Source organism: Elaeis guineensis, chromosome 1 (genome assembly GCF_000442705.2).
Source record: "Elaeis guineensis isolate ETL-2024a chromosome 1, EG11, whole genome shotgun sequence".
NCBI classification, from domain to species: domain Eukaryota; kingdom Viridiplantae; phylum Streptophyta; class Magnoliopsida; order Arecales; family Arecaceae; genus Elaeis; species Elaeis guineensis.
Window position 1 is genome coordinate 122074730 of NC_025993.2, and position 10668 is coordinate 122085397.

Consider the following 10668-nt stretch of genomic DNA (forward strand, 5'->3'; position numbering starts at 1 on the left):
ATCATCCCCCTTCTGATCACCTTCCATTGCTAGAAAGCCCCTTGCCATAGAACCAAAGCGCACTCCCACCAAGACCATTGCCCTCCTCAAACCACAATGATCCAACCGCTCTCCCTCCCTTTCTCTCTCTTCCCACCTCCCTCCCTCTCCCTCTCTCTCTCTCCTAGGGTTTTGATCTCTACCCCTCACCTATGCACTGCCTCTCAATCTCTTAATGAAGGCCCTCTCATCCCCCTTTTGGTTGCCTTGCAGTGCCAGAAAGCCACTCACCATGATGAACCGAAGCTCCCCCTTTAGCCGCGACTCTTATCAAACCATTACAGTACTGGCCTCTCTTCCTCCCTCTCTCTCCCCACTCCTTTCTTTCCTCCCTCATCCTCTCCCTCCCTCTCTCTCTTCCTCTCTCTCCTTCTCCCTCTCCCTCTCTCCCTCCCTCTCCCTCTTCATATTTTGATACATTCCAGAATGACATGATAGGGACCTGTCCCATACCAAACCGGTCACTGGTCAGTATGGCTATTGATATTAGCTTGGCAAACCCTATTCTAAAAATTCCATTAAAGAGAGGCTCTAGGGAGATCAATACGACTGCTCAGCCCCTAGCCTTCTAGGTTGAGTAACCTTTGTTGTTCCTATTCTCTAGCGAGATTGCTAGAGTTTGGGCCTTTTCTCAACCATGTATAGTTTAGGTAGGCATCCCATTGTTTTTTGTCATTCATGTACCTACGATCTTGGCCTTTCTTTGGCTTCCATTAGCAGTGGCTGTCCATGATTCCCACCATCAGATTTCTCAAGTAATTCCCTAGCGTAAAGCAGCCAAGTAGTATAGTAATCTATGCTCAAGGAGGCATGAGGAACGTGACTTGATCGGCTCATTGAAATAGATGGAGACTTTCTTGGAGTTGCCATCACGGATTCATGAAAAATAGTAAAGTTTTTGGATCTGCTTCTTTGTCACTAATGGTCCACAATAAAACCAATAGAAGGTAGATGTCAATCAATGTGCAAGAGATTCATCTCCCACACTCACGAGTTTTTCTGAAGCAAATCTTTTCTTCATCTTTGGCGCTAGTAACCAATGGAGAGCTTGAAGCAAAAGGAATGCTTTGGGGTGCAAGGGGTGCAAAATGTTGACATCTTGCACCATGGGTGCATTCTTTATATTTTCTGTTTTTAATTAGATAACTGCATGCATTGTTCTAGGCTTAGCCTAAGGTTCTAACATTCTATACGTGCTTATGTGCCCGTGGTTGGGTCTTTAGGCCCTCCCAGATCAACATCTTGTCTCAATGAGGCTAAAATGATAAGGAAGGCCCATGTTATCATTTTCATGTATCAAAAAGAAAAAATAAAATAAAATAGAGATGAAGAACAGAAAAACTGGCACAGTAGAAAAGAATGGGAGCTTTGATGTGCAATGGAGAGGAACAAGATTTCAAATCTATCCAATAGTTATCATTTCTTGTTGTCCTACAATCATAAGATTTAAACAACAAACCACTGATCCAAAACCTTAATTTTAATTCTCAAAATGACGTTAATGGTAGTTAGCCACCCATGTTGCCTGGAATGAGAAAGGAGACAGCATGTACATCCATATAGATACTTGAGAGTCTGAGACAAACAGGGAATTTGTCCATGTGTCTCTGTTTCTTTTTTCTCTTTTTCCTTGTGGCTAGACCAATAAGAGACTGACTTCTAAGTTCTAACATTATGATAATGTGGGACCTTACATGGGCACATGATACATTGTTATAAGCCCTGAAGTCTAGAGATTATATGACTTAATCTCTACCATACAAAGAAAAGACATTCCAAAATAGAAAAATAAAAAACCCTAAAACAGCAATTCAAGGCTTAAAAGTTGAAAATAAATCCGCATCTATGCAATCAAGCATGCTAAAAATATGCTGACCATTGGTCACTTCTATCGTGCTTCAGCCTGTCCTACAAAATAAGCTTGTTTTCCATATCTGCTTTGACGAGGATAGGGCCCCAAAATCCGTCACCTTCCCTCAACATAGTCCTTCAGGTGAAACCTTACCCCTGGCTTTTTATTGGTGTTGATTCAGAATTTGTTGGATACACGCCTGGATATTGTTCGAAAGGATGAAAAATCTCCTCTTTTCTCTGAATTGTTCCCTTTTTATAGAATTTTACAATTAAGATATGAAACTATTCTCCAATCTGCCACAGAAACCTAACCTCAGTCATCAGTAGTTCCTAGAACCTTCTCTCTGTTTCACTCCAGCATATTAAACCCTGAGTTGTTTTAAGTTAGCCTTCCATGGTGACTTGTACAGATCTCAATGAGTTTAAATTAGGCCCCAGATTCTCCACATCCCAAAGCCTAAGAATGTTCTACAGCTTAGGTATATGGAATAAATAAATAAATTAAATTCAGATGAGAAGAACTTTAGTATCTCCTACTCCATTTAAAAAGCATGCACATGGCTGTCTCATATGGAGATGAAGAGTTATACTAAATCCTATCTGAATAACATCCATGAAGTGCAACAGTTGGATAAATTTCCTATAGCAGGATTAGGAAAGGATCCAAATCCTTTAAAAATCAAATTCCGGTAGAAATCCAAATTTTAATTCTATGACTTTTCTAACCCCCTTTTTTTTTTTGAAAGGTTAAACCCAATTGTGAAATTAGCTGTTTCAGTTACTAAAACTTGTTCATTTTACACCAGTTGCTGGATGAGATATATAGGGCAGCTTAAAGAATTTATATGAGTCTTGATATCAACTACTCCTAAAACAACCCAGGTTTGCATGATGGGCATCATGAGTTCTTGCCTTTGTCTTTAAAATCAAAGAACCATCTTAAACCTTATGAATAATGCCTTTCATGCTTTGAGGCATGTCATCCTTGTTTTATTAATAATAGATTGGTTTAAAGAGAACATTCTTCTCATGTATATCTAATCTTTCAGGAGGTCATAAACCCTGCTAAATGACCATTGTATACCTTTGGATAACAGGATGGGGCAGCCATGAATTTCTAAAGGTGACAAGAATGTTGAACTAGTGCTGGATGGTATGTTCATTGTAAGGGCTTCTGACCTAATAATATAGGAAAACTGAAAGCAGCTATGGAAAAACTAGTGCACCTCTCATAGCCTCTTAAGGACTATGATGAGGGTGTAGAAGGTGATGGCCACTCACAAAATTACTTGTACCACCTTGAGTCTCCCTAATGTACTGAATGCTATTCATGATTGAATGTGGCATCTCAAGTGTTAAGAATCGAGCAGTCTGGTGGGATGTTCAACTAGTGGCCTCCACTCGTAAGGGTCAATGTAGAAAGAATATGTAGTCATGAATATATTGAAAATGATGACAATTCTATTTGCAATCAGCAATGACAACTGAAACATTATTTACAGTATTGCAATTCAATATCTATTCAAGCCAACAAAGCTCTGTAATCAGTGTCAGCATTTGTTATTTCCTATGCAGTAGGCAGAGCATCTTTAAACTTCGAGAGGCCAGAACCATTTATCAATTTGGAAACAGCTGTACAGGCAGAATATGTTCAATGATGAATTGGTGGGATGCAAACACGAAGTCATCTGCAAGACCAACTAAGTGTAGAAGCCAGGGCTGTTTAAATGTACTTTGAGACCCTTTTCTCAGAAGGAAATGATGGGAGACATCAAGCACCATGTTGAAGAACAGAACATCTGCTAGAGAATTAGTGAGAATGCATTTTCCTGAACCTTTGCTAATATCCAAGTATTTGTAAACATATACCCACTACTGATAGGACAAACACTACTGTGGTGGTAGTTAAAACCTATCAAACTACACCCATTGCTTACAAGTAGTCACTTATACAGTGGTGGTGCAGCTCAAACTGCATAGGAATCACTGAGCATGTCTTCAGATTCAATGTGTGCAACCTGTTCAATTAAATGTTACCTCCATAAGCACGTGTTGGAAGGAACTGCTTTGTCAAAAAGAACACGATCATGAACCTATCCTCGATCAAAAAGCCAAATGGACATGATTAAGTGTTTCTCAAAGACTTAACATTGGTGTATCATAAGCAAGCCAACAATCAAAAGGATAGTCAGTAGTCTTCTATGTGAGTGGTAGCAAGAACCCTCTTGTTCATGCACTAATTAGATAATTACTTATGGGGTAGATCATGGAGAATAATTGCTAGTGGTGCTTTCCATTTTTTTTTTTTTTTTTAACAGATGCTTATATTTGTATGTGAAATTGGGGAAAGGAGTTTAAATTATATATCTTTTTAAAGAACATTGATGCAATACAAGTTCAAAAAAAACATCATACCTAGATGCACTTTTAGGTGGGACATGATTTTTACCTCAGGCTTCAGCAATATAAACAGACTGGAGGGGCTTCCTAAAGTGAAGTGAAGTCCCTAAAGAATCAAATCAATATCTTGCACACTCATTTTGTCTAATGGCCCAAGGGGGAAATTTTTTTTTCTCATGGTTCTAGATAAAAGAGTAAATCAAGCATTGCAAACAATTAAATCACCTTATGTTTATTCATCATCCAGACAATTTGGCACCCAACATAAATCCATGCACTATGACCAAACCATCCCTGAGATACTAGTCTGGTCGATTCAAGTGATGATAAAAAATGACAGGTGGTGAATTTCACACATCATATGAGAACATTATCAGATATCCAAATCTTTAGAAAAACATACGTTTCAGAGGCATGAAAAGTTTTGCACCTCCCAGTGTCCCATGAGATAATGAAGAATAAAAATATAATCTTGCTTGACCATGAACAAAAATTTGCTAGAGTAATTTCTCAGGAGAGAGACAATATCCATCCCATCAAAGGGAATGATCTGACCAGACACATCAAATAGTCCATCCAAAAGCCACCAATCTAAGTTATTCAAACTTGTATCATCAACACAAAAACCTCCAAAAACATAACAAAGGATGTATATGTCCTCGTTAAAACTCAAACAAGAAAAATGCAGACTATTTTTTGTAACTATAACTTTATTGTCATCTCATATACTCACTTAGGACTGGTAGGCATTTAGTTTGCACGAAGCCATATAAACTTCACATCAAATGCACATAACAGAACAAGAAAGAAACAAGGGATCCATAACACTACCATCTTATATTACCAAGTGTAGAAGAAAGCAGTCAAGTTCCAACAAAATACTTACTAGTGATCATTCCAAACCACCACAGAGGTTCATACAAGTATGAGAACCCTCCAGATCCTGAAAAACAACAAGTTGCAGCTCAGAACAACCAAACATCTGACCGAATCTCCCGTTCTTTAATCTCATGGCAAACAGACCACACTTCGTAAAAATCAAATGTTTAACCTTCACGTCGATTCGTATCTCGTATCAGTCCAGCAAAAATACATATCTTAATACATAGCATGTCTAGATCAACAACAGAGATATGGAAAAACCAAAGAAATCTTTAAAAAAGGGCCAAGAAAAGGGACGCAACCTGCTCTGACTCCAGTAGCCCCGGCCTTCTTCAACCCTTTCTTCTTAAATATAAAGCTCGAACCAATAAAAGCACTCGAGGAGAGGGCCAAGACCAAGCCCCGAATGTTGTCGAGAGACATCGCCATGGCCGAAACCCCCCGAAACCCAATCCCTAAACACCAAACCACAGAATAAACAAAATAAGAAGCAACCAACCAAAAATAGCAACCCATAACTCATCTCAGTTTCTTTCCACATTAAACGCTAACCAAGACCTCGGATTGCTCGGATTCGGAGCGTTCTCAAGTTCTCAACGAGAAGTTTGAAACGAGAGAAGGATCGTCAGAAGGCGGCGGAGGAGACGGCGGCGGGCTGAGGATGTCGGAGCTCGGCGAGAAGGAGGAGGAGTAGGAGGGGAGGAAGAGGAACCAACGGCATTGCCGTTACATGGGGGTCGAGTCCCGGGCGTACCCCATTTAAGACGATGGGCCTCCGAGTCCCCCGGACCCATCCACCGTACCGAATACATAAGACTCCTGCTACGGGGCGCAACCACAGTACCAAAATGCGCGCCAAAAGTGGCACCAACTAATTGGTGCGGTGAAGTTTTGGTAGAGAAAACAACACACGTATGGTGAGAACCCGTTGTGGCAAATTGTTGGGCCACACCAGTTGAGTCCCTCTCCCCACCGAGACTTTGTTGTGCCTCTCGTGTTCCACCCGTTGGATCTAAATGCGAGCGATCGGATGAGGTTATACAATGGTTTACCGTGTGTGAACTCGCACCATATCATGCTTCCGGAAATGGGAGCATGGAGAAGCTGGTTCTGGCGAGGCTTGGGGATTGCCTTCGTTATCGTGGTCCATCGCTCGTTGACGAAATTTAATAAGGGGATCAGGGAAAGAGTGGGTGAATTATGTTGAGGAGGATGCTTAGTAAGTTGTACTGCTGGGACAACTGAATGCAGTTTCAATTAGAAGTGAAACAGCAAAGCTGTTGGGTGTTAAGAAGGAAGATTTTATTAGAGGATTGGGTTTAAATTACGGTCCACATACAACCATTTGGTTTTTGGATTTTTTTTTTTTTTTTTTGGTACAATGTATTCAAGATTGGTTAATTCTACTCAAGCCACAAGCATACTTGAGCATATAAAGAGTATGTGTATGGGCTACTTATATGTTCTTTTCATAGGGCAACTTTAAGTTGGCATGGACAGGTGAATTGACTACGATGGCATCCCTTGACACAAGTTTCTTGTGAGACTTTGGAGGGTCATGTGAATGAGTAACAACACTTTTGGAGATAATCAAGCATAGTAAATAGACCTGAGTCTACTTAAATTTGGCCGTGATTCCATGCAGATAATATCGCAGAATCAAAATCTCCATTAGTAATACTGCAACTAAATTCAAAGGTCATCCAAGGTGATGCCTCTAATTGGACTTACAATTGCTTAATTGGCTCTCTTTAATGATAAGAGTGAGTGGGAAGTATACTATCTTCGCTCATATTCAAAGAAAGCTAATTAAATAAAAAAAAATTGAGAAAAAAAATCAATTAAATATTTTATTCATTGATACCTTAACCAATAAAATTTGTTGGAGATTACAAAATCGTACCATTTTATGAATCTACCGCATCCTTCCAATCTCATGCACCATGCACGTAGAGTAAGCTAAAGTTGTTGCTATACCAGTGCCTCTCTCTTATTTCTATATACCTTTCCAGAAAGATAATGATACTTTAAAAATGGTGTTCTGTTCTCCAAAGCAATAATTATATGACAACTATATCTTTTTACAGCTAAAAAAAATTTATAACAAATAAGCTAAAAGAAGTAGTAAATTAAATCTGATTATTAAAATATGCTATCTGTCACTTCAAACCATCATCCTTCGATAAAGCCCCATCACCATCATTATTCATTTCCTCTCCATCAACAAGCTTTTGTTGCTAAGATAGAGTGGGCAATACAAAGAGTACATAAGGCATACGTGGTTAAAATATGTTGCGGTCAATCCTCTGTAACATCTATTATCGATAAAAAATATTTATAAAATAAAATTTATATTAATCAAAATTATATTCGATAGAGATCTTTTAATATTTAAATCAGTGTAGAGTAATGAACAGCAGATGAATATTCAAAAAAATAGAGTTTCAGCTCTCAAGAGACCTTCCCAAATACTGTTCATTTATCTCTTTTTATAGACGAATAGTTGGTAACTGTCTGTAATAGTTAGATACATGAATCCTGCTTATTTCGGTATTATGTAATCATGGAATGGGTGGTTATACCCACCACATTACAAGAAAAGAGAGTTTTTATGATGAATTTATTTGCGATGGATTGTATTTTCGTCACAAATAAAACTATTTACGATGAAAAATTATTTTCATCACTAATAATAAAATATTTACGATCATTTTTTTCATCACAAATAAATTATATTAGCGATGAAAATTTTTTTCATCACTAATATAATTTATTGGCGACGATTATTTTCATCATAAATAATAAAATATTTATTTTAATTTTAAATTTTTAAATATTAACGACGAAAATAGTTTTATCATAAATAATATAAGTATTTATGATGAAAACCTAATTTTCATGACAAATATTTGTTATTTATGACCAAAAATTTTAGTCACTTATATTTGAAGAAAAATAAAAAATTTAAAAATTATAGATTATTTGTAACAAAATCTTTTCATCGTAAATAACGAGTATTACCGATGAAAAGTAATTATCCATCGCAAATACATGCTTATTTACAATGAATATTTTTTATCGTTAATATTTAAAAAAATAATAAATTTAAAAAATTTAAAAAATTATAGATTATTTGCGACGTAAAAGTTACGTCGTAAATACTAAAGTATTGATGATGAAAATAAATTATCCATCGCAAATATAAATTATTAACGATGAAAATTTTTATTGCTAATATTTAAAAAAAATTAAAAAATTTAAAAAATTAATAATTATAGATTATTTATGATGAAAATATTATATCATAAATAATCGAGTATTTATGATGGAATGCTGATTTTCATCATAAAATACGAGATGATTTACGATGAAAATTTTTCGTCGCTAATACGTGAAAAAAATAAAAAATTTTAAAAATTTAAAAACTACAGATTATTAGCAATAAAAAAAATTTTGTTGTAAATAATTATTTATTTGCGATGAATATCAACTTTCCATCGCTAATATTGTAATATTTACAATGAAAAATTTTCATCACTAATATTTAAAAAAATTAAAAAATTTTAAATTTTAAAAATTATAGATTATTTATGATAAAAATATTATATCATAAATAATCGAGTATTTATGATGGAATATTGATTTCTATCATAAAATACGAGATGATTTATGATGAAAATTTTTCATCGCTAATACATGAAAAAAATAAAAAATTTTAAAAATTCAAAAGCTATAAATTATTAGTGATGAAATTTTTTTCATCATAAATAATTATGTATTTGCGACGACTATCAACTTTCTGTCATCAATACTTTAATTTTTACGATAAAAAATTTTCGTTACTAATATTTAAAAAAATTTAAAAATTTAAAAATTATAGATTATTTGTAAAGAAAATGTTACATCATAAATAATTGAGTATTTATAATGGAATGCTGATTTTTGTCCCAAAATATGAGATGATTTATGATAAAAAAAATTTGTCGCTAATACGTGAAAAATATAAAAAATTTAAAAAATTCAAAAACTACAGATTATTAGTGATAAAAAATTTTTTATCATAAATAATTATGTATTTGTGATGAATATCAACTTTCCATCGTCAATCCTCTAATATTTATGATAAAAAATTTTGTCACTAATATTTAAAAAAATTTTAAAAATTTAAAATAAATTACTTACGATGAAAATATTATATCATAAATAATAGGTATTTGCAATGAAAATTTATTTTTCATCGTAAATACTTATCTATTTATAACAAAAAATTTTGTTGCTAATATATTAAAAAAAATTTAAAAAATTTTAGATTATTAGCGACGAAATTTTTTTTCTATCGTAAATAGTCAATTATTTGAGACGAAAATATTTTCATCATCAATATTTCTAAAAAAAAATTAAAAATATAAAAATTATTTACGATAATACTTTTCATCTTTAAATTTCTTTAAATCTATCTCATTGCTCAATTTTGTATAGGTTATTGATTCTATGACTGACCAGAGGTCATAAAGTATAAAGATCTTATATCTGCCCAAGAACATAGAAAGAAGATGATACTGGATCTTTATATGTTAAAATATGATCCACAAAAAAGTTATCCAAAGATTCTCAAATGTATACCAAACTAGTCCTCCTAAACTTTTTTAAATAAAAATTCTTCTAAATTTTTTAGTAGTTGTATAAGTCATTTGCATGATGATGTAAGTCATGCATAATATGTGTAATGTTTATCAAGTTTAAAATTTATAATATTGACTAATCATGTCCAAATAGCAAGATATCTTTTATGATAAATCATACTAATTATGGTGTCTCTATCTAAGTTACTCTAATAAAGAAAGAAAAAATGAAGCATAATTAATATCATATAAAATAATAATATTTATCATAATTTTTTATAATAAATTAATATTTTTTAAATATTTAGTTATCCATAAATTATTTTAAGTTTAATTAGAAGGCATAAAAAATAATTTTGAGTATTTGGTTATCTCAAAAGACCAAAGTCAATTCCCAACCTGAGGATTCAGATTCAAAAATACTTATAATGACTTGGACTGATAAGAACTGAAATGAGTTTTACTCAAGTAATCAAATACTCTTAACTCAAACTACAGTTGATGCTACTAAAGCATACTTTTCATAGTATTAAATGGAACAAGTTTCAGTAATAAAAAAATGAAACTAATAGAATATGACTGTATAGGATGGATATATGTTGCATAACTTAGTGAAAAAAGATTTGAAACTTGGATTTAATATAAAAATAAATATATAAAAATAAATTAATATCTTTTTTAGTTTATTCTTGCTTGAGAAAGAGAGAAAATTGTATCCCATGAAATCATATATCTTTTTCAAATTACAAAAACAATACCCTCTGTGCATATGCCCAACTACAATAAATATTATTTATCATTATCGTTTATTTTAAAAAATTTCAAGAATAGAGATCGAAGGAAACTTAATTGAGATCAAATATATTTATTA

General features: G+C 33.7%; 1 protein-coding gene across 2 annotated transcripts in view; it reads right to left on the reverse strand.

The window, feature by feature from the left end:
- The window catches only part of LOC105038865 (probable magnesium transporter NIPA2), a 28449-nt gene extending 22563 nt beyond the window's left edge, over positions 1 to 5886 (reverse strand). The window contains exons 1-3 of one of the 2 annotated variants that reach the window (XM_073250840.1): positions 5734 to 5886; positions 5478 to 5630; positions 5180 to 5236 (exon numbers count right to left, since the gene is read on the reverse strand). In XM_073250840.1, coding sequence (XP_073106941.1) covers positions 5180 to 5236; positions 5478 to 5604 — 184 coding nt within the window. In that variant the 5' untranslated portion in view covers positions 5605 to 5630; positions 5734 to 5886. Of the gene's footprint in view, positions 1 to 5179; positions 5237 to 5477; positions 5631 to 5727 lie in introns of both variants that reach the window. The other variant, XM_073250841.1, reaches the window with a different exon arrangement.
- Positions 5887 to 10668: the final 4782 nt, after the last annotated feature.